The 27,607-nt window shown below is 47.1% G+C and overlaps 3 protein-coding genes across 11 annotated transcripts in view; 2 read left to right on the top strand and 1 right to left on the bottom strand.

Annotated features, from left to right (window-relative positions):
* Positions 1 to 204: 204 nt before the first annotated feature.
* JCHAIN (joining chain of multimeric IgA and IgM) lies at positions 205 to 5,427 on the bottom strand. The gene is made up of 4 exons (XM_030947899.1): positions 5,352 to 5,427; positions 2,785 to 2,920; positions 1,518 to 1,598; positions 205 to 1,305 (listed from the first exon to the last, which is right to left on the bottom strand). The coding sequence occupies exons 1-4, from the start codon at positions 5,413 to 5,415 to the stop codon at positions 1,104 to 1,106; spliced, it is 483 nt and encodes a 160-aa protein (XP_030803759.1). The 5' UTR covers positions 5,416 to 5,427; the 3' UTR covers positions 205 to 1,103.
* A 3,846-nt stretch (positions 5,428 to 9,273) lies between these two features.
* Positions 9,274 to 10,960, top strand: UTP3 (UTP3 small subunit processome component). The gene has a single exon (XM_030947584.1). The coding sequence runs from the start codon at positions 9,310 to 9,312 to the stop codon at positions 10,897 to 10,899; it is 1,590 nt and encodes a 529-aa protein (XP_030803444.1). The 5' UTR covers positions 9,274 to 9,309; the 3' UTR covers positions 10,900 to 10,960.
* A 3,830-nt stretch (positions 10,961 to 14,790) lies between these two features.
* Positions 14,791 to 27,607, top strand: part of RUFY3 (RUN and FYVE domain containing 3) — a 31,962-nt gene continuing 19,145 nt past the window's right edge. For 3 of the 9 annotated variants that reach the window (XR_004060675.1, XM_030947195.1, XM_030947197.1), the window contains exon 1: positions 15,027 to 15,300. Coding sequence is in view for 8 of the 9 variants with exons in the window: in XM_030947195.1 (XP_030803055.1) it covers positions 15,090 to 15,300 (211 nt within the window). In the remaining variant the exon portion in view is untranslated. Of the gene's footprint in view, positions 14,870 to 15,026; positions 15,301 to 20,592; positions 21,619 to 27,607 lie in introns of those variants that run through there. The other 6 variants (XM_030947199.1, XM_030947200.1, XM_030947196.1 and 3 more) reach the window with 6 other exon arrangements.

Below are 27,607 nucleotides of genomic sequence, written 5' to 3'. Positions count from 1 at the left end.
AAATGATAAACCAGTTCAGCCTCAATCTGTCAGAAGTTCTGCAAGTGCATGGAAATATTTCTATTCTGGTATTTTGGGAGACTTTGCCTGTAAATATAAACAGTTATTTAGGGAGAGTTTGATTAATTGTGAAAGAGAAAAGAATATGATTATAGGTTTGGCTTCCTTTTATGCCTTCTTATTGAACTGAATACAACACACAGCTTGATTGCAGAAAAAAGTTTATTGAATGTTTGACTAAAAAACCTACAGTTGTGGGGATAAGGTTTTGCTGTTTCATCACTCCAATTCTGAACCCTGAATGAGGGTCCTGTTCTAGCAATTTGTGTTGCATTTGTAGAATTTTTTGAGGTTTTAAATGCAAGATGAGGAACAAGTAAAGAAATTTGAGCCTACTTAATTTTTTTTCCTTCACCACTTGAACCAGGAACCGGGGTGGAAGAAGGCAGCAGTAACAGTAAAGCAGTGGGGAAAGTGAAATGCCCAACATCTCCCAGAAGAGTTGAGTATTCCTGGCACAGCTGAGGGCTTGGCAACTTTGCAAAACACTTCAGGGTAGCTGCATCTTTTGATCTTCTCTGAATCTGGGAGAACTGGAAGCTTGCAGATGTGCAAGTGCTAGAAGGGTCCCTCATCTTTTCTCTCAACTATGGTTTTACAACTCTTTTCTAAGGGCATAAATGCTGCTAATGTCATCAAAGGCCTTGCGTGAAGGTCGCTTCAGATTGCTCAGCGAGGGAAGGGCACAGACACTCCTGCTGATGTCTGGGAGAGGCATGCAGGAGCCTGAAAAGGACAGCTTCCCCAGAGCTGTAAATCGGTGTAGTTCCCTTGACTTCAGGGGAATGCCTTATATCTGCTGGGGGCCTGGTCTGTGTGGTGTGAGACACAGCATGGCATTGCAGATACATGCCAGGGAGACTGAAAGCCAGGAGCTGCTCTTGGGAGATGGCACAAGGCTGAGGTTGGAAATGGGAAGAGACAAGTTGGGTTACTGCAGGGGCCAGCATTTGGGGTTCTGCCATCCAGGTGCTGTGGTGCTCTACATACATTTGGGATAGGAACAGGGGTGCTCTGAGGCTCTGGCACAGCAGAGGGCCGAGCTACTGGGCAAAACAGGAGTCTGGGGTCAGAGCTGCTGGCACCTGCATCACCTCCCCGTGGTACAGCAGGGGCACAGGGGAGCTGTAGCACTCATTCCTGTCGTAGGTGTAGCATGTCTGAGGTTCTTCACAGGAGTTGCCCTGCTGGGCCTGGAGGATGGCCCCACCCAGATCAATTTCTATGGGTTCACAATTTTTGCAGCTGGAAGAGATGGAAAATGGAACAAGTGTGAGGAGTTAGGCGAAAAGATGCCCCTGCTGAACCCCCAATCTTTCTTGCTCATCTGCATGTAGAGCCAGGAGAGTGCTGAGCCCTTTGTAGGTGTTCCAGGGGAACATCTGGCCCTCTGACATCTTTTACAGCTGCTGAGGGTTAAGTCTTGGCAAGTGAAGTTAGGAAATAAAACTACTTACAGTTCACTCAGGCGGTAGACAAAAGTGGTCCTGAGTGGGGACAAGGGGTCTGAGATGTTCTCCCGAGCCTTCAGGGGGACTCTGCAAAGGTGGGGAGAGAGTCACTCGCAGGAAAACTGCTTTTTAAACAGAGTCTGCTCTCTTCTGAGCAAATCTAAACTTTCATCTTCTTCAGGTTATTTACATTCTGACCCTTCTCCAAATCTTGGTCCTCTGCACCCTCAAAGGCAACAACCCTCCCCAACAGGACTGCAGCAATTGATAGTAAGTGCTACTTGCAGGTGACAGGGCTGAGAGGGTTAATTTTTGTTAAACTCTGAGCTAGCAGATGCTTGAGGCTGATGGACAGGGATGTTTAATTAGTGGTTCTCCTGTTGTGAGCTCTACAGCCCTCCTGCAGCTGTTTCCCAGAGATACACACATTTCTATTAGGTTTGTGTGTGGAGAGTATGGTATTCACATGCCCTCTGAACAGAGAGAGGCAGAGAAATGAATGACCAAAACAATTCTTGTCTCATTTGCTCCTCCTGTGTTTTTGAACATGTGGAATGTGTTGGAAGATGATTTACCTGAAGGTGATTGCTTGATTGGATTCTGGTGGGCATTGTTTATGTTAATTAGCCAATCAGGTCCAAGCTGTGTAGACTGGTCAGCAGACAGTCATGAGTTCTTGAGTTTAGTATAGTTTTTGTTAGTGTAATGCAGTGTAAAATAGTTATAGTATAATAAAGTAATTATTTAGCCTTCTGATACCGTGGAGTCAGATGCATCATTCTTCCTGCTTGGGGTTGCTTTGGAAGTACTATAGGAGAGGACAGGACAAAGTCCTGCTCTTGAACTGAGCTCTGTCTCATGGGGGACAGTTTAGGCATTAACTGATAGTTGATCAGTTTAGGCATTAACTATTTTCCCAGGCTTTGTGTCAGGTCAGAAAGTAAATCCAGTGTCATGGGCCCAATCTGGTTTCAGGTTAGATCAGCTTTTGACAGGTCATTATCTACTTCCCCAGCCTATTTTGTGAAGTTACTACTGGTCTGCCTAAAACATGGAGATGTTTTTTGTATCTGAAGGGACAAACACCAGAGATGTTCATGTGAGGCAGAAAAGCACCTAGCAAAGTGAAATACTCGGGATACCACAGAAAGCAGCCCACATGCAAAGCTGTTCACTTCACCAGTGCTGGGACATCAGAAACAATGCAAAGAAAACTGGTATAACACTGCATCTCCTGCTCACCATCTCTGTGAAATACCTGGCTGCCACTTACATGATGCGGATGTTTCTCTCCAGGACTTCTTCCTGAGGATTTTCTTGGGAGGGGACAAACTTTGAGGTCACTGTTACGCACTGACACTTATTATTGACCAGCACATACTCCTCATCGCTGGGACCCACTGGATAACCTGCAAGCACAGGATAGGCAATCCCAGAATCAATAGCAAAATTCTTGAAAGCTGCTCTAGAAGATAGGCAAGGGATGAAAATGCCAGCAATGCACCACTACAGCACCTGGATTGGTTTAAGTTGAGGTTGCAGCAGGTACAAGTGATTCTCTTAGCAAAGATGTGTTCAGCTGTCTTCCTGCTCAGCTCAGTGTGCTGCTGTGTGTACGGGTGGTGGGACTGGTGACTGAAGTGCTCCTTTACTAGGAATTGGTTATGTGATTCCTCTGTCATGCACCAGAACTGCTTGAGCAGTCCAAACCCCACTTTGGATCTGATCTCTTAACAAATGACCCCGACCTTGCCAATGTGGCAGATGTGTCAGTTTTTCTTGTGTGGTATCCTGTCCTTCAGGTTCCTGGGGGAACAGCTGCCAGAAAGCAGAAGGACCCAGAAAGAAGGCAGCCCTCTGACATGGCAGGGAAGGGCAGGTGGCCCTGATGATACTTGTGGTTTGCAGGGAAAACTCCAGTCCTGATTTACCCCTCCAAACTGCTGCTTCTAGCATGCTACTCGATATGAAACTCAGTCAAAGCAGGCTGAAACATGCCAGGTGTCACTCAGAGGCTTTTGGGATGTTCCTGATGTTGCATCATTCTTGCTACAGCACCTTCAGCCTCCTTGGAAGTACCAGACCCAGTGATTTTTTGTCATATGGGGACAGTTTGTTTTGGACTCAAATGGATCTCAGTTCTTGCCTGCTCTGCTTGTCTCTTGGTTTAATCAGGGAGAAAGAAGAAACAGGCTGAAAAAACCTGGGTTAATCATGTCTATAAAGGATTTTGGAGTTACTTGGACTTAAAATCCTCGGTCCTTCCTTCCTTCCTTCCCCTGTAATATCCTGGTCTCATCTGTTTCCATTCCAGGGTTTTTGAGATGGTTACAGGCCCCCTAACTGTGAAAAAGGTTCCAATACTGTGTAAAATGATGCCTCAGTGACCCTAGAGTTGACCTGCTGGTTACAAGTGCTGCCTCTGTGGCCTTGGGCAGCAGTAGACCTGCTGGATATGATTCTCTATGGACTTCCTAGCTTGGGAAGGAAATCACTTTCCTAGCTTGTTCTCCAAGCTTCTTTTCTGCCAACTCATCATTCCACATCTTTCTTCTGATGCAGAGGCCTCCCAGAAAAGTCTCCCTAGTCCTTGGCTCCTTGTCTTGGCCTCTCTTTTGGCTCAAGGGAAGTCTCTGGCTTTTTGTCCATCCCACAGCTCTTCCTCTGCTGTCTGTGCTGCATTCCACTTAACATCGTGTGCAGTTCTTTCCCAACCCTTCATCCAAAGCCAATGTTCAAGTCAGATCCTATTGGCTTTTGGGTTGTCCCAAAACCTCTCAGAGCAGGCTTTAGTTCTAAAATTACATTAGCACAATCTTATGCATATGCAGGTTTTGCTGACTGCTCTAAAAATACTGCCCTGATTTAATTCCTTGTGTTATGCTCTTGTCTTCACTGTTAAAGTTACTGGTGCTCCATCAATTTTTCATTTAAGATTACAATGCTAAAAAAAAGTGATTTTACCTGCAGTATCTCCATGTGTCACCCAGTGAAGTCTCTTGGGGAGAAGGTATTTAAATACAAGATTTGCTAATGCTGTTCTAAATGTCCTCAGGTTGGATTTCCTGATGCCTGAGTTACTGCACTGAGCTGTTCCCTCCCTCCTCAATACCTCTGTGACTGTGTTTTGGACAAAATGTCTCAGCATCCGCTATTGCTCTGTCCTTTGATACATTGTGAAGCCCAACAGAACTGCCTGGGGTAAGCAGCAAGATGCCCTCTTGCAAAAGCTGCAGGAAATGCAGGGATGCAGCTGTCTGTGCTGTGTTGGGATGGTTATCCCTGAGCACTGACTCCATCCTGCAGGCCAGATCCACCATGTGCAGCATGATGGATTCACACTCTCCAGAGACCTGAGAGCCACACTGAGCAGTGTGCTGGGAGGACAGGCTGAGCTCAGTTGAAATCAAGAGTTTCCAAGAAATTCAGTGGAGTCACACGATAAGCTACAGTTTAATCAGAATAAGTTGGCTGTAGCTGTATGGCAGGATTACCAGGAAGATTTTGGAAGCCTTTAGATGTAGCAGCTAAGCTCCCTAGGACTGCAGAAAAACAGGCATGCACATTTGCAGTTTATTGCTTCAGGAACCTGAGAGAAAAATGCCTCATTATCAAGTCTTAAATTTGGAGCTAGTCATCAAGTTATCCTCCAGGCAGCAATTAAAATCCCACTGCTCTGATGCAGAAACACCCTGAGGAGTCCAAGCACCACTGAAGCACAGCTGCTTGAGTGGGCTTTGAGATTTGACTCCTGACTGTTAGAATAACTCAGGGTAAATGACACAAAACCTGCCATTGATGTCTTAATCCCAGTTTTCCATTTTTTCATTGTTCACCTACCTGCCACAAGGATGATCCCCAAGGAGACAGCCAAGGCAACACACAGCGACCAAGTGCTCTTCATCTTGCACTCCCTTCTTTTGAAGAATGGCAGGGGAGAGCCTGACTCTGCCTATAAGGGCGTGTGCAAATGGGTTTCCTAAAATAAACAGCCTGGCCAACACTGGAAAATGTGGCTGGGGACTGAAAGCAGGTGTGTTAATGCACCAAGACCTCTAGCTTTCAGAGGGGAAGGGTGCATGGGGTTGCACTTTTATTGTGCTTTTTGCTGTTTTTCACCATCAGGCAACAGAGCTGCTGAATACAATGACATCTTGCCATCAGGGCTAGTGGAAGGTAAGAAAGTCCAAGGGTCACAGCTCTGGTTCCTAATTTTGAGACATTGGACTTAAAAATCCCTTGAGTTCTATTAAAAAAAACACTTCAGGCTTCAAAATCAAAGTTGTGTTTAGACCAGCTGTGTGCAAACCTGAATTAAGGGCTGGACCTGCCCCCAGAGAGCCTGCAGTCAAAGCAGGAAAGGTGACAGGGCAGGGCTGAAAGAGGTACAGCTACTGCAGCTCTGCCCACTGCATTGAGGAGTTCGTCTTCTTGTGAATGAACAAGGGACTCCATGGGATTTGTGGTTTACAAGTGGTCCTGAGTCAGGTGCCAGGAAAACCCTGGAGTATTGGGCATGCAGACTTTTCATGAAGGAGGCTGGTACTGGAGAGGGCCTGGGATTTTTTTTTTTTTGTCCCAGATTTGGGATCATTTGTGTAACTTCTGAAGAGCAAATGTAGCCTATAATGGCCAGAGCTGTCTCTGTAGCATTTGCATATGTCTTGTACAGAAAAAAACACTTTTTAAGGGAAACCCAAGCTTAGCAAGGGCCTGGTTGTTCTTGCCAGGCTTTTTCAAGAGGCTGAGCTCTTCTGGCAATGCTGCCAAGCATCCTAGCTCCTGTCACCTTGCAGGATGTCTCCCTTTTTCCAGACCCTTCTGGCTGGGTCCCTAAGGCCAGAACTATTCCAAGTCCCTGGTTGTGTGCCCTGAGCTTTTTCCCCAAGCACAAACCCCTCACCCTGCAGCTGCATGATGCAATGAGCTTTCAGGTTACATCAGCAGTGCTCATGTGCAAGGGGAGCGTGGGACTTGGGGAGCGGGGGAAGAAGGGTCACAGCCAACCCCTAGCAGGGCATTGGGCTCTTCCACAGTTCTTTACAAACCTTGTGTTTGCCCTAGGAATCTGTCTGTAGCAGAGAAAACATGTGGGGTTGTTTCCTTTCCCCATCCCAGAAAGCATTGCTAACAGTTTTATGCAGCCCTCTCTCTGAGACGGGCAAGATATTCCCTGTGCTCCATTTTTAAATAAACCTAGCTCACCAGTTCTGGTAGGGATGTCTGTCTGAAGTACTGTTTGTTTTGGTCACTCTTTTTTGTAAGAATTCTGCTAGGATTATACAAGAAGGGAGGGTGCCAGCACCAGAAAAACAACATGCAAGGGAGGCTGGTGCTGATCTGTTTGCCTAGCTGCAATAACAAAAATATGGCACTGGGAACATGCAAGGAGAGTATTTTCAAATGTCAAGGCAGAGACTGAGCAGAATTCTGTGTTCTTCTGTTAACTTTGGTGGTTTTCCCTGCCTGCTGGCGCTCAGCATATCTGGATTTCGGTTGCTAAATGTACACCTGTGTGTACAGCCCCTTGGTCTGGATATGATGACTAGAGAGCTATTTTCAGCCCCTTCAGCCACCTGCATGTCTCTGGGGATTTCTAGCTAGTTCTTGAGAGTAAGGCTTATGTTCTAAACTGTTATTTGCATGGATTACCCCTATTTTACTGGAAGCCTTCTGGAATTTTATCTGGGTGAGCAGGTGTTTGGCAATGGGCTGCATGGGGAGCTGGACTCCCAACCTCCCTGCAGGACAGAGGCTAGAGGTGGAATAATTGAGAATTGGAAAAGAATTTGGAACCAGCCCTGTGGTTTCAGTCTCTGTTCACGTGTCCTGTGTTTCCAGGTGCCCTTGGATGTGCTGAACTAGGATTTTCCAGGTAAGAAGCTGGGCAGGTGCCTGAGTCAAATGGGGTGAAACTGTTGTTGCTGTACTGGGGGAGTTGGACAGCACCAAGGCTCAGGGCCTCTCTCTCCACATAACACACCATCCACAAGCAGTCTGCCCTGGGCTTCTGTTTGCTCCTCCTTTCTCACTTGGAAACCAACTGAATGGTGCATAAACAGACCAGCAGCAGTCCCTGATTGTTGTCTTGGTAGCAGTGATCCCACGCTGCCTACAGCAAACTGGTTTGGCTTGAGCACCTCCTGGTTGACTGGATCAACTAACTCATGCTGGAGATCATCTCCAGCTTCACCAGAAGGGAATCATGTTTTCACTAAGTCCTGGCAAAGGTTTGAGTAGACACAGATTGTTTCCTGCTCTTGGAAATTAACTTTGTGTTGGGGGACATGTCAGTTCCATTTAAATCCGAGACAGTCCAAGTGGAAGTTAGTAGGCTGATTTTTAAAAGGGCAGACTTGAAAAAAATTAGGACACTTAAGATGGAAACTCTCAAGGTCAGGCACATGAGCAAGGCCTGGGTTTCTCTAAGTCACAGCTGCAAAAGTTACCTGGAATTTTAGCCTGGCAGGATCTGGCTGCACATTTCCAAGTATCAAGTGAAGATTTCCATCAAGGTTTAGCCAACAAATGTAGAGAATGCTGTGTCTCCAGACCTAAGTTACTCTCGTTGCTCTTTCTTCTACAGGCCTGTATCCAGGCAGGTGATGGCTGAAAACTGGCAGGGACAGATTTGGAAAAGCGGTCTGAGGCAAAAGCTGTGTTTGTGCAAGAAAGTTTTGATCCAGAGGTGACCATGTGAAGAGGCTGAGTGTGTCAGAAAGATAAAACTGAGACCTGTTTTCCAACAGATGGATCAGGATCCAAATTAATCACCAAAAGGTGAGTAAAGCTCCCCACTCTGTTTCAGCTAATTTGAATATCTGTCTGACCAGGTTTTTTTCTACAAAAAGGTGGGCAGGATCATTTATAAATACACCTGCACCTGTTCTGTGGTGAGAAAAAAGCCCCTGCTTTTTTCTTTTTTTTTCACCCATACTTGTACGCAGAACTTCTCTGGCTGGGAGGTGTGCATGCCTGATTTATCAGGCTCTGGGTTTCTCAGCTTGGGCTACACTAATTCCTCTGTCTCATTACTCTGTTCTTATGGCAGGGCTCCCTGCAGCTTATAAAAGCAGATTGCTTCCCTGTGGCTCAGTATTAATGTCATTTTCCCTTGGGAAGGGTGGGAGGCTGGGCTGGTGCTCTGCTGTGGCTGACAGACACAAAAACACAGGATGACAATGCAGAGGTGAGCAAGTACAGACTGCATTAGAAGCTCTCTTAGGGAGGGATCCCCAGGTGTTGAAAAATCAGAATTACTCTGTTTCTGGGACGCAAGGATCTCTTGGCATAATGGGATAGATTCAAGCAGTGCAGAGGCGATCAAGCAGCAGCTGCCGAGCTGTGTAGCTTGAAGTAGAAGTGCGATTCGGTGACGGGAGAGGTCATGTCCAAACCTCGGAGGTGTCCGGGGAGGTTTGCAAATACTTCCGCTTCTCTCAGAGTTTGATCGGGTCTTAGGGAACTGAGTACCAAGTTTTGGTTACAAGGACACAGGTGTAAGGTGTGTTCTCCATCTGTTTTTTTCCTTGCCGTAAGATGACCGCACAGACAGCAGCTGTACTGGATGGACTTGTAGAGGAAGAAAAAACCCTGAGGAGGAAACAAAGGGCTCTTTCCCCCCCCAACGTGGCATCACTGCTTGCTGAGCGCTGCCACGGCTGAAACGCCAGCTCCCCGCGGGGCATCCCCCGCGTCCCCGGGGGCGTGCCCACGCTGCGGCCCTGGAACAGGAAGAGCTCGGAGCGAGCGGAAGGGACGCAGCGGAAAGGGAAGCGCGGCGGGGGCAGTAGGAGCCATGCGGACCCGGCGCGGCACCGTCCTGCGGCCGCGGCCCGAGCCGGCCGAGCCCGACGATGACCCCGCCGAGGTGCCCGGCGGCCGCGCCGGCCCCGAGGAGCTGGCGGACGATGTGGAGCGCTTCCACGAGGAACAGTTCCGCGCCGTGATGGCCGCCCTGGACAGCGGCGACGAGGCCGGGGACAGCGAGGAAGAGGAGGAGGAGGAGGTACTGGGTCTGCAGCTGCCCGAGGACAGCGAGGAGGAGGAGGAGGATGAGGAGGATGAGATTCAGGATCGGAATCCCTTTGTGGAGTATAGCGCAGAGGAGGATGAAGATGGAGAAGATGAAGAAGGTGAGGAAGATGAACATGTTGAGGACGGAGAAGAGGAAGGAGGTGAGGAAGATGAAAATGATGTTGAGGATGAAGAGGGGGACCTGTCCATGGAAAGCGACTTGGAAGAGCGCCATCCCGAAGCCAAGCTCCCTCATGAGCTCTCCTGGGGCCAGCGCAAGCAGCTCTACTATGACACGGACTATGGGAGTGATGCCCAGGCCAAAGGCAAGCGGACCCAGCAAGAAATCGATGCTGAGGAGGAGGAAGAAGAGCAGGAGGCTCAAGTCATCCAGAGACGGTTGGTGCGGGATTTGGGGGAGGATGATTATGGTCTGGACATGATCCAGGGCTACCTGGCTAAGCAGCAGAAAACCCATGACAGCAAGGGGCAGAAAATTGATAAGGATCTGCAGGCCCTTTCCAAGAAGGAGCAGCTGAAGCTGCTGAAGCAGGAGTCCCCAGAGCTCCTGCAGCTGATGGAGGACTTTGAGGTGAAGCTCATGGAGATCAAGGATGAGTTGCACCCACTGCTGCAAATGGTCAGAGACGGCACCATCCCCCAGGGGAAGGGCAGCCACTATTTGCAGACCAAGTATCATCTCTACCTGAACTACTGTGCCAATATCAGCTTCTATCTGGTTCTCAAGTCCAAGAGGATGCCGGTTCACAGCCACCCGGTCATCGAGCGGTTGGTGGAGTACAGGAATATCATCAACGACCTTGCTGTTATAGACCAAAAGCTTTCCCCACAGGTCCGTATGCTGCTGAGGAACTACTATGACAAGAAGGAAGAGAAGCTGCGGAAGGGAAACAAATTTTCAGTGTTTCTCACCATGAATGGCAACAAAACCAAACCAAAACGTGCCTCTGCGCCTGTTAATGGCCAGGCTGCTGCTGCTGCTGAGTCGTCGGATGAGTCAGAGCTGGATGAGGAGGCTGCCCTAAAATACTACAAGATGATGGAGGAGAAGCTGGCACTCAAGAGGAAGAGAAGTGGAGACGAGGACGTGCCTGAAGAAGCAGTGGTGTCAGAAGGAGAGGATCCCAGTAAGAAGAGAGGGGTGACCTATCAGATGATCAAGAACAAAGGCCTCACACCCAAGAGGAGGAAGATTGACCGCAACCCCCGGGTGAAGCATCGGGAGAAATTCCGGCGAGCCAAAATCCGCCGCAAGGGCCAGGTCCGCGAGGTGCGCAGGGAGCTGCACAGATATGCCGGGGAACTGTCTGGCATTCGGGCCGGGGTTAAAAAGAGCAGGAAGCTCAAGTGATGGTCATCTTTTTGTCAGAGCTGCAAGTAGCAGTACTGCATCCAATAAAAATTTTATACACCATCTTGTGGGGTTTATTCTTAGGGAAACTGGGGATGGGGTGGTATTTGGTTTTTCTTTTTCAGAGGGGGCTTTCTAGAAGGTGCTGTCTCCAAGTGGCACAGGGCCCTTTCCACACTTCACCCATGTCTGAAGGTATTTTCCTCTCTTGTCATGCTGTTGAGTTTCCCTAAACAGGAAACCTTGAGAGATTGCAAGGAATGTATCAGGCCAAGGGAATTAAATGGGCCGTGTGGGACTGGTGAGGAGATGGGATTGGATGAACCTCTTGAGGGTGTGTTGGGAAAGGGGCTCAGCAGCTGTCACTGGCCTGCTCTGTTTTGCTGTCTAGTTCTGGTCCATCCTCTTCCTGTGTTGAGCTGCAGAGACGTGGTTAATAGTAGTTAATTTTTGTTCTGATTAACACCTTTGTTAGCTCTTAAATACTTCATGTATGGGCACTTCTTTTAAATTACTTAGTTCCACGTGGTCTGAAATACTGTTTCCCTTCCTAAATTCAGTGAGAAGCAAAGCAAGGACTTGTCTGGATTTTACAACCATATATGTAATAAGCATATTAACTTCCCCTATGATAAATGTTAAATGTTTGCTGCTACAGGACTAAGCATTGCTGCAGGACCACCTTACAGATGGCTAAGGTGTTATATGTTCAGTGGGCAGGTAAACTTCGGGGATGTTTTGATTACCGCCATGCCTTTTAGTGAATGCATTTGAACCCCACACTGAAGTGCTTGCCAGGAGCTGGCTGTGAGTGGTTGGTTCAGTTCCAGTCTGGGCTGTGAAGGAGGACTGAATGATAATTTTTCTGAAGTTTAACAAAAACTGTCTCAGGTAGAACCTGGACCTGTGTCTGGGATGGGTTTCAGGGAGCCCATGCCTTGGTTTGTGTACCATACCATCTGAAAGGTATTAGTTTTCCATATGGAATTATTTCAGGAGAATAATTGCTTTATTTGGTAATGCAATTGCATCTTATGAGAGTGTTTTGTGTGTGTGATGGGCCTGGGGGAAGCCAGGAGACGAGTGTGTGCTCTTGATCCAGTGATAGGCCAGGTGGTGTAATACAAGCATGTAGGTGCTCTGCTTGTGCTCTGTAAGTGAAATGTGCTTTTTTGGGGTTCTTGTGTAAACCTTAACACCCCAGGCCTGTTTCTCCCAGGAACATACTGTTCACTGTTGGCTGGAGAATACTTTGGTCATTTTCCAGGCTACTTGTTGAAGGGAGAGGTAGAAACACAGTAAGCTTAAGCTGGACAGATGGGAACAGTCCTGTCTCAGGTGCACTGAACAGGTCTCCTTAGATCTGTGCTTACTCACCTGCCCTTACTATGAGCAACAGTGTCAGCTGCTCCTTCTTCCCAGGGAGAAGGAGCAGCCTTGCTGCTCAGCCTTGCTGAAGAGGGAAGCAGAATTTCCCCACCTTTAACTCCCCACTGGGATCATGGTTGCAGACTGCTACTGATAATGCTGAGCTCTGCCCTGGAGGCTCTGCCAAGAGGTCAATAAGGGGTAAGATGCTGGGCAGAAAAAGCAGCTTAGGTGTTTTTTCTGGGGAGGGATGGTATTGTGTAACAGGCATCACACGAGGTGTGGAAAATAGCCAGCAGAGATGCTCCTTGATCTCATTACCACAGAACCTCCTTGTGCATGTTTCACCCTTGATACAAAAATGAAGGGCTAACAGTCCTTCATGGGTCTGGCTTTGTGCTTCCTTGGAAAGCTCCGAGCAGCTGGCAAACACAATTGTGGTGACTTCTACCTGAGCAGTAAATAAGGGAAACAACAAATTGGTGTGCCATTACAGACACGTTCCTAATCCCCCTGGGGTTAGGTTGAAGGCTGGAGAGAATGCTGCGTGTCAGCGGCCCAGCCCTGCCTGCCGGCAGATGGCAGCTCCTGGGTTAATGAAGATTAACCAGGCATTATGTCCACTTGATTAGTTGAGAGACTGGACAAAGCCATAAACATAATTCTCATTTGCTTTTTTGTATGGCTGATCATGGGAATGCTGTGATAATTGATGCTGTGGGAGGGGGGACACTGTGCAGTGTCACTAGGAAATACTTGGAGTAATGTTTTGTGCTGAAGGGAAATTCCTGGTAGTGAACAGGTTTTGAAAATTCCTGAGAAAATGGACATATGGAATCAGGCAAGGACCACAGATGATCAGGAAAAGAAGCAAGGAGTGGATCAAAGTCCTGGTTAATGCTGCTTTTTCCCTTTTCCAGTACTGCTTCTGGGGAAGGTGCTGATACTGCCAAGAAATGCTTCAGCTATGAGATGGCACTTGTCCTTGCCAGGGCCCTTCTTGGAGAGGACTGGCAGCCTCAGCAGCAGCTAAAGCAGGTGGGACTCGACTCAGGTAACAGCTTTGTCTCACCTCCATCACCCTCACAGCAATGGAAGGACCCACCCTGGGTCCTTTCCACCCACTCGCGTGGAGCACAGTAATGCAAAGGACAGTCAGTCCTGCCACACCTGCACATAAATGATTCATACTTAAACTGACACAGGCAAAGTGTAGAAAGCTCCAAGCTATGAGCTATTGTTTTTCTGCACCTGGAAGACATAATCCTTGAGGGGTGATGAGCATCCAGAGTAAGCCTGGCTGCCTTTGGAAGCTTGGGCAGAAAAGTACAGTGGCAGAGAGGGGGACAATGCTTTCTGCATCACCACCTGAAATTCCTGTTTATACAGGGCAAGGAAAGTATATTGATGTTTGGTTTGAAAGACAGGAGTTAAGGAAGGCAGACCTCCCATTGAGAATGTAAACCCTCCCACCCCTCATTATTTTAAATTAAGGGCTCTCAGCAAAGATATGGGAGCAGGCAATAACAGTTCTTTAATAGGAAGAATAAAAAGGATAAAAAAAATACAGTCCACTGGAAAACCTGACAGGTAGAACAACCTGACACCCGTGGTCCTGTTGGTGGCAGTCCATTGAAAATGTGGCTGCAGTTCTGAAGTATCAGGTGTGGTTCTGTTGAGCAAGGTTCTGTAGAGAAGGATGTAGTTTCTCTGAAGATCCAGGAGGAAAAGGCAGTGTGTTCTCTGGGGAATTCGTGGAGAAAAAAGAACGCAATTTCAGATTCAGAGTATATGGGGTAGCAGTGTTGGTTTGGGGGAGATTACAATGTGTTAAGTTTTATCAGTATGCACCGATATTAATATGTATCAGCGGAGTCCCTCCCGAGGAAGGTGTGAATGTGGTCATTCAAAGAGAGAATAAGAAAGCTACTGACAAGGTAATCAGCATACAGATGGTAATGGAAAACATCTTGCATGCAATCTTCAACAATTGAATAACTCACATGGAGATACATTTGCTGCTGCCTTAGATTTTGTCAAGGTTTTTCCTAGCTATGTGGGTTTTCCTAGCTGTGTTCCATAATATTCCATCACATACAGTCTGGGTATTGTTTTACTCTTGTTAGCACATAGAAATTCAAACATTCAGCTGTGCAATTTGTGAAGTGGATTAAAGCATCTGTTCAATTACTTGCAACATGTTGCATGTCTTGGGGCAGGGCTGAAAAATCAGTCTCCATTAATCAGTAGCCTTTACAGCTTTGCTTTTGCAATTTTAATGTGAGATTTCAAAAGAAAGCAGCAATGTATTTCAGCTTAACCCAAGTGCACGGAAGGCTGGGTGTTCTTTAAAAACTGGCAGATTTATGTGCTTCCTGCCTGCTGACAGCACCACAATCCACATTAATTGCCTTGTCTTCTGAAAGACTGTCCCAAGTGAAATTCCCAGTAGCACGCTGTATTTGGCAGTTGTAATACTAAAGAATATACTTGGACTTTGTCTCCTTTTGTCCCAGGATCTCAAAACGCTGCGGTCCATGAGTTCTTACGCCGGGGAAAGCCAAGGGGAGGCAGGAGATGGTGCCCCGCCTTCGTTTCACGGGTAAGAGCCCCTGCACCATCAGAAGGTGGCGGCTGTCACCGGCCGTGCTCCCGGCGGTGCGGGGGGAGCCCCAGGGGGCGGAGGCTGGGGCGGCCGCGGCGCTTCCCGGCCGGGGCGGGGCGGGGGCTGGGGCGGCGATGGCGGAGGCGGAGCGGGCAGCGCTGCCGCCGCCGCCGGCGGAAAGTTCCCGGACGGGCCCGGAGCGGAGCTGCCCCCCGGCATGGAGCGGCGGCCCGAGCCCGGGGAGGCGGCGGCAGCGGCGGAGGAGGAGGAGGAGGCGCGCCCTGCCTCGCCGCCGTTCTTCCTCCTCTACCCCGGCCATGGAGGCGGCGCCGCGGCCGCGCCGCCCGGGCTGTGGAGACCCCCGGCGCCCCGCGGCGGGGCCGAGCTGCCCGTGCTGGTGCTGAGCTACCCGGGACCAGACGGAGCCCGTGAGTACCACGGGGCTGCTCCCGGGCCGGGAGCGTCCATCGAGGCGGGGTGGGCGGCGGGCCGGGGGTCCCTGGGCGCCGCTCCCCTCCCGGAGCGCCGCTGCCCCGAGCGGTGCGGCTCTCGCAGCCACGGGCGCGCCCGGGCTCGGGGCAGCCGCCCCAAAGCTGCCCCTGCCCCCGGGGTTGCGGGGGGGACACGGCTGCTCCCGGCCGTGGGAAGGGCGGGGGGCTCGGAAGGAGGCGGTTGGGGGGGCGGCATGTGAGCCGTGCTGGCCCTGCAGCTCAGCAAAACCAGCCCCACAGAGAGCCCTTTGAGGAGCATCGGTGCCGCCCTTGCAAATCCAACAGGCTGTCCTGGCCATGCGGGGTGTAGTTTAGGGGCTGGGGAACACTCTCTCGGGTTTCCTCCTGGTGTTGGTGCGGAAAATAAATCCATGGCGAGGACACTGCGCGCTGGAGACCTGAAGAGGCTGAAGTGCATTGCTGTGTGGGGCGTGTTGGGTGACAAATAGCGTTCTCCTTTGTAAGATTCTTTATGATGTTCTTGTGGTGTATTTGTGGAAGCTGGAGTACTCTGAAGTACTTGCTTGGGTGTGTTTTAAAATCAAATAAGAAGTACACACATGGGTGCATACAGAAGAGATCTTTTCCATCCATCCTAAAAATAACCATCAGCTTCATCCTCTGGGCTGCTGCCAGAGTGTGTGTGACTGAGCTTTTGGCCTTTGCTTTGTCACCTCCTGTCCAGGTGAGCATTCACTCACTCAGGAGCTGATTTGTTTGGAGCGGGTATCTGTTTTTTTTCTCCTTTGGAAGCTGGTGTACTTGAAGGCATTACTCAGCAGAGCTAGAACCAGTGAGGTAAGAAGTCCATGTCTGTAATGCCAAGAGGAGGTGAAATGCCCTGACTTTGCTCTGAGCTCTATGAAGGACTGTCTGTGACTGCCAACTTATGTCCAAAGTCCCTCTATGTAAAATTGTTGTTTGGAATGACAGGCCCCTTTCAAAACATTCAATTTTCTTGTAATTTTTCCCTAATCAGGAGATCTTTACCCATAGCAAACCCTGTGATATGCATGCAAGGGCTTGAGCTACTTCTGATAGAAAAGAAGACTTAGAGAAAAATATTTAATTGTAGCTGTTCAAACTTTGTGAGGAGCTCTTATCTGGACGTGGGGAAACTGAAGCAATGAGATGAGCACATTTGAGCACAGGGACTTAGAGGAGAAGCTCAGTGGTTGAGAAATGCTTTATCCTGTGTCAGCTTTATTCTGCAGTGATTGTTCAGGTAAGCTTTGTAAGAAGCCTTTACAAGATGCGTATAAAAGTTTCCTTGTTTTTGTGAGCCATGGAAGTAGAGCTGCTTGTGCAGTATCGAGTGTCACAGCTCACTCAGGGGCTGACTGATGCAGTGTCTGGAGGGAGTAGGAATCAGCATCTATTTGCATGGTGTCTTGAACTCTGTCTTCTGGGGCCATCTCTGTCAGTAAATTCAGTAAATCACTTTTCCCCACCATTTCTTTTTTTCTTGCTGTGTTTTTTTTCCAGTTCTCACATTTCTAAGAGCATCTTTCATTTGTTCCCACAGAGCAGCAGGAGCAGTTCTGCTGCAAAGTGTTACAGGGAAGGCAGTGGCCACTACACCAAAAAGTATTTCGTGATGTTTTGGAGGTTGATTTCAAGTCTTTTTTTCCCTGTTACAACTCAGTCCTTGAACTGTTCTGTTGTATTCTCACCTGATTCCAAACATCAGGTGAAGGTCAGAGCTGCTTAGGGAAGGAGACTGCAAAAGCTCTTCATGGCAGCAGCACTTGCTTACTTGTTACAGGTGGTTCCAGACAGAAGGAACAAGGTGATGTACTTAAACATGCTGACCTGCAGCCAAACCTTAGAAGAGAATAAAAGCAACTTGATTAGGCAGTCCTTCAAAAAACCCTAAATGAAACCCCAGATGTTTGCTTGTTCTCGCTGAAAGCTTACCCAATACCATGATACCTGAAGTAGACTTTTCCTTGCCTTTCCTTCAATTATGAGAGTTACTTCAATCCCTAAATGATATCTCCATGTTTCACAGTAGGTAAAGAAAAATTTGTCACTTCTTAATTAAGAAATTGTTACTGGTTTTTGGATTGTTAAACCTCCTTTTGCCCATTCCTGTTTGATCTTGTAGGGTTGGGAGTAGCTGGTATTTGAGGTAATGTGCATATCTGTCCTGGCAGAGGAGTCAGAAGCAGACTTTGCTGTGTAGATGCTGTGTTGCTAATTTTATCTTTTTAGATTACATTCCATGTCAGAGATGGCTTTGTCCTTCTTGCTTTGCAATCTCTATGCAATGAGGGGGAAATCTTTCTCCTAATGAAGAAAGCACGGGTTGCTCGTGTGCAGGCCTTGAAAATAGAAGTGAACCCAAAGATGCTCCCTGGAGGTCCTGAGGGTGGTTTGGCAATTTGTTTGGGTTTCTTTGTGTAGATTATTCTAATACATTCAGCTTTGAAACTCCAAATACTTTGCAGTACAGCTGACCTCCCGAATACTGGTGGCTGAGGGAGTGCTTGGTGTTCAGGTGGTTGGTCTGAAAATTCCAATGCAGTGTGTGATTATTTAATCTTAAAAATGTTTTGGCAGACCCCTGCTGTGTTTTGCAATCTAGCCAAAGCCTTTAAGGGCTTGTGCCAAAGTGTAGCTCACAGGAGGGTTTGTAGGACCAGTCAAGGCTGCCTGACTGGTTTGAGATGGAGAAAGTGGTTCATCCTGAACAACCTCCTCTGCATTTATCTGTGATTGGGGTTTTCCTGTGTCTATGACCATCCTGGAACCCTGATGGAGCCTTATCAGGTGCCCTTGAGTTGCCTGGTAGTTGTATGAAAGGTTTTATGGGAACATTACATTTGATACCTTTCCTTTGCTTCTTCATGAGAGGGTTTGTTGCTTTTAATCACTTTAGGGCACAGGATGGGGATAGGGAAAAGCTTGTCTTGTGGTTTTCAGGTGGTGATAAAAAGATAAAAAGTCATTAGTTAAACAGTTCCTGTTTGGGTTTTTTTTGGTCTTTGGAGATAAGTCAAAGTTAAGGAACATTTTTCTAGTACTTTAAGTATCTCTGTGGAATACTTGCAGCAGGATCATTGCATAAAGGAGCCTGAAAATAGAACTCAGCTGGAAGGGAATTACTGGCTTCTGTTCTTTCAGCGTGTTAAAAGCAAACCAGTGGAAGTTGAATGGTTCCTGATTTTTTAGCAGACCTTCCCTGTGATCCTGATGTGCGGGGCACTTGCCTGTGCTGAGTTCAGCTGAAGACCCGTGTTGTGAAATGGCAGCTGCAGGGTTACACCCAGTGCTGTTGGTATTTCTAATTGCTTTGAAAACAAAGAAATTAAACTGTCTGTAGTGAGATGTGTTGGATAATAGCGTGAGCAATAGCTTATGGTGCTTTGTTGATTCTAAAGGGTTTGTTTTGAGCGTGTGTCATTTGTTTAGACCCTGTCCAAGGGTTAGCCAGGGCCAGCAGCTGTTCTGTAGCAGTTGGTACATGGCCCTGTAAATGTGTTAAGAATTTGGGGTGGTGTGATGTGGATGCTGCAGCTAGAGGCTGTGACTGCTGAAAGGGTGTATAAATATATGAGTTAGGATGCTGTCAGCACGCTTTATGAACTCTGTTCTCTTGGGGAGAAGAAACAATAGTAATTCTTGTTTTCTGTGTGATAATTGCCCTTTGCGTCGCTGGCAGAACAGACTGCCTGGTGCTTGCTTGGGTTTGGCCTAATGGAGAAAGAGCAGCTGAATCAAAATGTGCTGCACTGAGCAGGAAGTTTTCACCAAAAGTAACTGCTTCCTCTTGCCAGTCAAAAATAGCAGCTCTTAATCCTCTTGCCCAGTTTTATGTACATGATGGTGCCATTTTCTCCTGACAGCTGTCTGCATTGGCATGCAGAATTCTGTATCCAGCAATCTGTTTCGGCATTTCACATCCCCAATGTGAAAAATGCCGATCACTTGTTTTTAAAATTTTAAAAGTTTAATAGTAATAAAATGGTTATAAAAATAGTAATACAATTAGAGTAATAATAATTTGGACAATTTGAATTAGGACAATATGAGACAGTAGAGACAAAGAGTTACGGATGTCCGGGTACCTTTTTCTGGGCAGCACAAGCCCGAAAAAGGACACCCCTGAACAAAGGATTAACCCTTAAAAACAACAGCCTGATGCATATACATACACCTCACACATGATGCATAAATTCCATTCAAATACAGGATTCTGTCTGGTCATGGTCAGCTTCTTCCTCTGAATCCTAACAGTGCCTTCGAGGTGGGAAGAAGTTCGTTTCTTCTGATAAGAGGGCAATAAATTCTTTTTCTCTGAAAGATTTGGGTGTCCTGTGGCTGCTATCCCGCTGCAAGTCCTTTCTTTAAAAAAAAGTATCCTGCATAGCATAGTTTCTATTTTAACATTTTTATGACCTAAAACTATATTTACCACACTACTTAAGAGAATTAATACAGCATTACTTTCTAACACAACACATATAATATTCATTTTAATATTTGCAAAAAGCCAATCATAAAATACATGTATTTTTCCCACCCAAGAAACATGTACTTCCCTCTGAGTATTTCTGAGGGGAACAAAAAGCAGGGAGAGCATTCAAGGTCCCATACATCAGGCATGTGTTATCAGTATACTGTTCTGGTGCCAGCCTTCTCCAAGGCTGAATGTCCGTCCATTTCAGATGGGTGTTACACATCTGCTCTTCCGAAATACATTGGAGCCACACAGGAATGAAGTCGGATAAGCTCATTTATTAGTGCCTGATAGCATTGTTGAAATGGGTGGTGACACCGTAGCGACCTTGGGAATGAGAAGCCGGTCTGGTGACTTGGGACCTCCTGTGCCCCAGCACCAGGACCCTGTGGGTTGGGGACACAGGTGAGATTCAGCCAGTCAGGAAGGGACAGGGAATGCAGTGCTGTTATTATAGAATACTATCATTATATTATTGTTGAGAGCCTGGAAGCCTGTTTCTCTTCCTGCTGAGTAACAGTATTTCTTTGTCAGCCTCACCTGAGCAGCACGATTTTCAGGGGAGATTTTTTTAAAGTATAAGATTGGGTCACGGTGTTTGTGATGTTCTCCTTTATTGTCCTTCCATGTGCACATGCCCTGCTAAAAGAGCTTCATCCTCAGTCACTGGAGCGCCTAGAGCCAGATAATTTTTTCCTTCCTGTTACCCTGAGACAATAAATCCATCCTAACATTTTTTGTACATGGGAAATCCGAGCTCCAAGGCGCCCCCTGAGAGGATGGCACAGCGAATAAAACCCAAACTGCGCTTTGCACACCTCCCGTGAAAACAAAGGTGCCGATTGAATTCCTGTAGTGGCATGCAGGGATGTGAGCGAAATACAAATGTGCCTTTGTATTGCTGGCGCTGCTCCTTTGTATTCCGGGGGCGATGGATGGGGGTGCGGCGGTGCTGCGCTCGCTCCCCATCGGGCTGGCACAGCCCGGCCAGGAGCTGCTGTGCCCAGCAGCGCCTGACTGCCGGCCCCGCATCAGCAGCGTCTCGGCAGCATCCTGGGAATCGCAGGCGATCACATGAGCCCGGATTTCCAGCTCAGTTCATTAGTCAGCCATTTTGGTCGCCACCCTGCTCCCTGCGCACAGCCAATCCCGGCGGCACTCGCTGCCCGGGCTGCGCCGGGAGACAGGAGCAGCGCTCGCAGCTCGGCCGCCGGGACACTGCCTCTCCGCTCGTCCTTTGTTTTTTTCTGGGGTCATCACCAGAGGAAGACACTGTTTTTTGATTCTGCTGCCTCTTTATTTTTTTTTCTTTTTATTTTTTTACTTGTTTTTCCCTGCTGCCTCCGGTGGAGAAGCCAGGTTTTTGTGGATGCTGAGGATCAATAGCCTCTAGCATAGCTGGAGACGACGGCAGTCGGTGAAAAGGAGGGAGGCAGAGCTAAGCGGGAAGGAGCAGCATTTTTACCTTGCTTGATCTATGAAAAGGCCAGAGCAGCCTCTGTGATCCTGAGCAATCTGTCCTTTAATCGCAAGGTATTTCTGATTTTCTTCTTCAGAAAGGTTTTGTTTTTAGTCCTTATTTTGCCCCCGTTGTTGTTGTACCAGCTGAGTCATCATGTCTGCTCTGACGCCTCAAAGCGACATGCCAACCCCCACCACAGACAAGATCACTCAGGCTGCCATGGAGACCATCTATCTTTGCAAATTCCGCGTGTCCATGGATGGAGAGTGGCTGTGCTTGCGCGAGCTGGATGACATCTCGCTGACACCCGACCCCGAGCCTACCCACGAAGGTACGGTCCGGCTGTGCCCCGGGAGCCCCGGGCCGGCTTTGTTCCGGCGCTGCACCGCTTGGGAGGGGGCGTCTCCGGGACCACACGCTCGTGTCCTGCCTGCGGAGCCTGGACAGCCGTGGGCACAGCAGAGAGCCAAACTGCTGCTTCAGATTGCCCTCCGAATTTGTAACCCAGCCCTTTAAGGCAGATTGGTGATGCATTCACTTTTTAGCTGTATCAGGTTTGTGTATCTCAGGAAGGAAGAAAACCGTGGCATGTGCTCGGTGAGACCATTTAATCATGATTTTGCCCTTAACCCGGGGCTGGTAGCTGTGTTAGTGAGCAGCCGGCTGGTACCGGGGGAGCACAGTGGCAGCACCGCAGCGTGTGTCCGGTCGTGGGGAGTTTTTGGAAAGCCCCAGTGATTACGCAGCGGTGCCCATTGTCAGGTGACAATGCCATCACAGTGCCCCAGCTCGCCTCTGGTGAACGTGCTGCTGTTTGTAATGGCTTGGAACCTGAAACGTGGGGATGTAGCTTTCCCCCTGGAAAAAGGAGTTTGGGTTGATAAACAGTTTAATAGCAGGACAAGGTTTGAATGCACTGAGTACTAAAAGCATGAGAGGACATCTGTGCAGTGTTCTGCCAATAAACAAGTGGGGAAGAAGGAGAGGTGATGAGTTTCTGCAGGTGCTGAGGTTCTGAGTGCCCTTGCTGGATGCACCTTTTGGTTTTAGAGCAAGGAGGCCCCAGCTTCTCATGCCTGACCCTTTTCCAGTAACTCCCGAAATGCCACTCCACCAAGCAGTCTGGCTTGGCCTGTTTGATGCTGCCTGGTTAAGTCAGCAGTGTCTTATATTGTCTTGTTGAATAAGGCAAGTGAAATTGTGGTGGGGATTTAAGCTTTAAAATAAATTTCCAAGGGATAATTTCATTTCCATTTGTCAGCTGCTTTCAGTGACAGTAGCCCCTGGGTTTGGATTTGGCTTGCCAAGTACTTAGTCACGCAGTGGGATACCAGACAGAGGTTTCAAAGGGAGAAATTTAGCATTCCCTCTGAAGCATATCCCAGGGGTTCAGGGAGGTGAGTACTGGGTGAGCAGGAATTCAGTTGTCTTCTAATTCCCATGTTCTTGTGTGCTACACCGAGACCTTCCTTGGTCTTACTCCCGTGTTTTTCAAGGTGTAATTACAGTCACTCTCCAGTGAATTCCAGAAGGGGGTTAGAAATCAGCATTTGCTCATTTCGTTACCACATTATTTAATTCATGTATCAAAAATAAATGCAAAAGAGCAGCACTGTAACAACCTTCCTGGTAAATGAAGGTTGGTGGTTGGCTGTTTGGGAGTGTATTTGGTTCCAAGCTGTGTTTTGAACAGAGAAGGTCAGGAAAAGCGTTGACAATAGGAAAGCTGACACAGCTGAATCCCGCTGTTGGGTCTGGTGCTCCTGCATCAGCACTGCTGCTGTGTCTGCAGGGTGTGCACAGGTCAGGGGGACAGGAGCGTGGACTCGTGTCCCTGGGAGTGTCTCCAAAAACAAAACTGATATGCAAAGGTAGGCATTATGAAGAAGGAAAAAACAAGCTGTGGAATTCTTCCAAAGGTATAACAAAGAGGGACAGTTTTCTCCTTAGAAACCAAGAGATGTAAAATATATGTTGCACTAAGTACCAAATCAAACAGCTTGTTGGATTAAGATTTGAAGCCTTCCATTTGCTGTCCCTCAGCTCTTGCTGCTTCTGGAGAGTTTTGTCCCTGGCCTCTCTTCACCCTGTGATCTGCTGTGCCCCCAGCCCTCAAGCAACCATCCTGCCTTCAGAGCCAGTCACAACAATTCCAGTCTGCACAGAGCTGGAGCTTGAGAACAGCTAAGCAAAACTTTTCTTCAAATTAAAAACAAGCAGCAGGTACTGAGTTGCTTGCAACTGGGTATGTTCCATATAACCTGTAGCATGGCCACTCAATTTAACAATAAAAGCAATTAATACACTTTTTCAGTTGATTGAAACAATTCTGTATACATATGAAAATAAGCAGATTCTGCTGCTTACTGTAAAGCTGCTTGGATTAGAGAAAGAACTCTTTTTTTTTTAAACAGGCTGTGATCTTAATAAGTCTCTCAGAACCTTACTGTCCTCTGCAGGCCCCTCAGAATTAAATGTGACATTGGTGGTTGTTAACTTTGTTTGCTTGCAGTGCGTGTGACGGTCTTGGAGGCAGCTTTAGGGATGGAGGTAAATACCACCTGGATTGTAATTCTGTTTAATGTTGAACAGAGTGTGTGTATGGATGGTGTTGAACGCTGCTCTCAGCTGTGGGGAGAAGTTACACAAAATGGCCTTTTTTTAGACTGTTTGACTGGATGTTAAATTTCTATCTTGAATAATCATGAGGAGCTTCACAGTAAGAGCTATGGAAATTTTTGTCCTCATGAGATCACCTTGTAGTAGCATCCAGAAGGAATACGTGCGCTAACTTGAGAGAACTTTGAGGAATTCCAGTGTTCCTCTCTTTATTAATCCTCCTCTATTTGCACTAAGAGCAGCAGTTGGAATTAGAATTTATAATATGCGAACATGAAATTATCTTTTCTATAGGGCAGAAGCTAAGGTCAGATTTTTTTCTTCTTTTTTGACCAGTAATTTAAAAGTTTTAGTTTCTGGCATGTGCTTGTGTAGAATGCCCTGACAAGGAGTTATGGGCCTCTTCAGGAAAGGCAAATGTTCTTCTTAAAACCTCCTGCCCATTAATCTGTTGCACTGATTATTGAATCATCAGTGAGATTTTACCTTTTTTCTCCATTTTCTATCCGAGTGTTTTTCGTACCTCAAAATGATGTAAGGAAGCAGCATAACCTTACTGATAATGCTTTTGTTGTGCAAACTGGCAACAGTTAACCTGGGTTTAGGGTTTCTCCAGTAGTGTGGAATAGGAACAGTGAAGTCATGGGAGAGGTGGGATTTTTCAGTGCTATGGGCCTTTCCCATTAGAAAATAAATCTGAATTGTACTGGGAGTAGCAGGGTCCTTTCAGATGTGCACAAAAACCCACATGAGATGACTCTATATTTGCAAAAAGCCTCTTAAAACACATCTGGTGATAGAAACCCCTAAATAGATGAGAAGTTTGAAGGAGCTGGAGACCTGATTTAACAGAAGTAATGTGAAGTCATTAAATGCAAGTTAGATGAATTACAGTGTGTTTGTGGTTATAAATCTTGGGAATAGCAGTTAGGTCATGTAATCCAGACTTCAATGCAGAAATTACTCTTAAGAGTTATTTTCTTTGCTCTTTTAAGCTGTGTCAGTCTAACTGAAGGCAGAGCTGGGGAGCTTGGGGCAGGGTTATATCCCTCAGAGGCGGCGAGTCACAAGTGCTGCAGGGAAACCACTTGGGTGTCAGCTGAACTGGCAAGTGAAAGATGGGGGAAAAACCCCAAGGGTTTGGGTTTTTATTTTCTTGGTGTAAACTGTCAAGGACTAACATAGCATGAGAAATTTCCCATAGCAGTTAGTCATGTGTTTCCCTCTGAAAACAGGCTGGTTGTGCAGAAACATTCCATACAGCTGCACACAGCAGCAACATAGAGAAATCAGGTGATTATTTGATGGTAATCATGTGGGGATGGGAGTAAGACTTAGGGTGGGATTAAGCTGTGACTTCATGTGATGTACATGGCTGTTTATTTGTCCCATGGGTGCAATGGAGAGTGGGCTGGGAATTTCCAAATTGTCTGTACTTCTTTGTTTCCTTTTATTTCTTTCTGATTTCTGGCAGATCTTAGACTGCTCTTTTCTTCTGTAGGCAAGGCTCTCTGTGTATATGTGTTTATTTGGAGATGGAATGTTTGTGCAGGGGGTTTTAAAAGAAATGTTTTTTTTGTCCTGAGTAGATGGTTCCTGGCATTCCAGGCTGCAGACAGCCTGGTGACTTCCCCGATTTTGGGCTTGCAGGGTGTTAAGAGTATGATGCTGAAACCCTTTGCAGATCCCTTTTCTTTGTCAACAATTAGTGATCCATCATGTTGGCAAACCTAACCTGAAAGAATTAGTTCTGTACCTCCCATAACATGAACAACATCTACCTAATTTTCTCCCTTGGCCTTTTTATTTGCTATTCAATATATTTCTAAGGTAAAGAATATCAGAATGCAATTCAAGTGTAGTAATGCTACCAGAGGTTCCCCTTTCATAATAAAGGAATATTTGTCCACATTTGGGCCAAGGCTTTCCCAGCAGCAGCGCTGACTGGACAGCATCACTCGGGACTTTCTGTATCAAGTTCAGTTTTCATTTCCCAAAACTGATGCCTTGGGTTTTTTTAGGTTATTTTACTGATGGCTCAGTCTCTCCCCATGAGTTTGTTTAAAATTTCTGTACTTAAAAATAATTTTAGAAGTCCTGACCTATTGAAAAACGTGTGACCTTTTTTTCCTGATGGAACAAACTCTTCCCTGTGAGGGTGGTGAGGCCCTGGCACAGGTTTCCCAGAGAAGCTGTGGCTGCCTCATCCCAGGAAGTGTCCAAGGCCAGGTTGAGGCTTAGAGCAACCTGGAATAGGGGAAGGTGTCCCTGCCCATGCAGGGGACAGAGGCAGGGGGTTGAAAGGGATGAGTGTCCAAGTCCCTTCCAACCTAAGGCAGCATGTGATTCTGTAATTCTATTTAATCTGTCTTTGGAGGAACTTGATACCCAGATGCTGTGTGTGAGATGATGTTCATTACTTCAGAAAGGCTTAGACTCCCAGCTGTATTTTAGCCCAATAACTTCAACCCTTAAAGTAAATGTTGAGCAGCAGTGTGAAATAATTTTGATGCTGTTCCATTCTCCCAGGGTTTACTTGTAAAAGCTTTCTTTGGCTTGGGAAAGTATTGCCTCTCCTTCAGTGAGATGCTGCTGCTGTGTCAGCCAAGGGAGTGACTGCAAACCCCTCTGCTGTCCAAATAACAGATGGGATTTTTGTGATTAATGTATTAGAGACAAGTTCTCCTGTCCCTTCCTGAAGAACTGGCTTGAGTGTTCATTCCAATGGGATATTCAGTTCCATAATACTAATCTTCCTGGGAATCTGGTTGGAATGAGTTAATTGTGTTATGGAGACTTAAAAGCCTTGATCATCCTGTTATCTAAACTTCCTACATAGTGAGTTAAGTACTTTCCATCATAATCAAAAGTATTGAGTTTTTCACACCCCAGAAAGACCATGGAAACTATAGAGTTTCAGGTCTTTGTGATTGTTCTGTGGGAAGATGTTTTTCCTCTCCCACTGTTGCTTGGTGGAATTTCCAGACAAGTGGGAAAATATACAAGGTAAAAGAGATGGACTCTATGCAAAATGCAGCTAGGTGCATGTAGAATGAATGAAAATAGGAAAGAAAGTGCTAATTAAGTGTGTGCTTTTGCCTCTAAACCTATGCAAATGCCATTGTACCAGTTTTAAATTCGTGCAGTTCCTGCTAGGAGGAAGATGGGTTTATGGCTTGTAGGGATAGAAGAGAAGAAAATATTTTTGACTCCTCTGGATATTTCTCTGGGAGCTTTACGTGGGTTACTTGCTAAGGGTTAAAAATAAATGAGAAAAATGAAATGAAGCCTATCAGTTGTCCCAGTGCCTGTTACCCAGGTACTGGTAAATCTGGTTTTGATTGTATGTTCTTCCCTGTATATGCTTTGGGTTAAGAAAAAAATCCAACCTCCCAATATTAGATAAAAGACGTTGCAGTGGTGGTGTGTGGCTTCCCTTACTCTGTGCAGGGAGAGATTCCGGGATGATCAACATCTGGATCTGAGTCCCGGGGTCCCGGGAAGCGTCAGGGACAGGTGCACTGCAGTGAGATTGAGTCTCCTGGCCTTTGGGAAGCTGCAAGCCCCTGTCATGAGAGACCAGAAGCCATCACTGTGGCACGTGGGGGAGAGCATCACCCGGGCTTTGCCTTTAAACACCAGGGGTTTGCTCCAGGGACGGTGCTTGTTGCTCCTGCAGTAGCGCTCATCCCCAGGGCGGT

Source organism: Camarhynchus parvulus, chromosome 4 (genome assembly GCF_901933205.1).
Source record: "Camarhynchus parvulus chromosome 4, STF_HiC, whole genome shotgun sequence".
NCBI classification, from domain to species: Eukaryota; Metazoa; Chordata; class Aves; order Passeriformes; family Thraupidae; genus Camarhynchus; species Camarhynchus parvulus.
The sequence above is the reverse complement of the archived record's forward strand: the minus strand, read 5'-3'. Positions and strand labels throughout refer to the sequence as shown.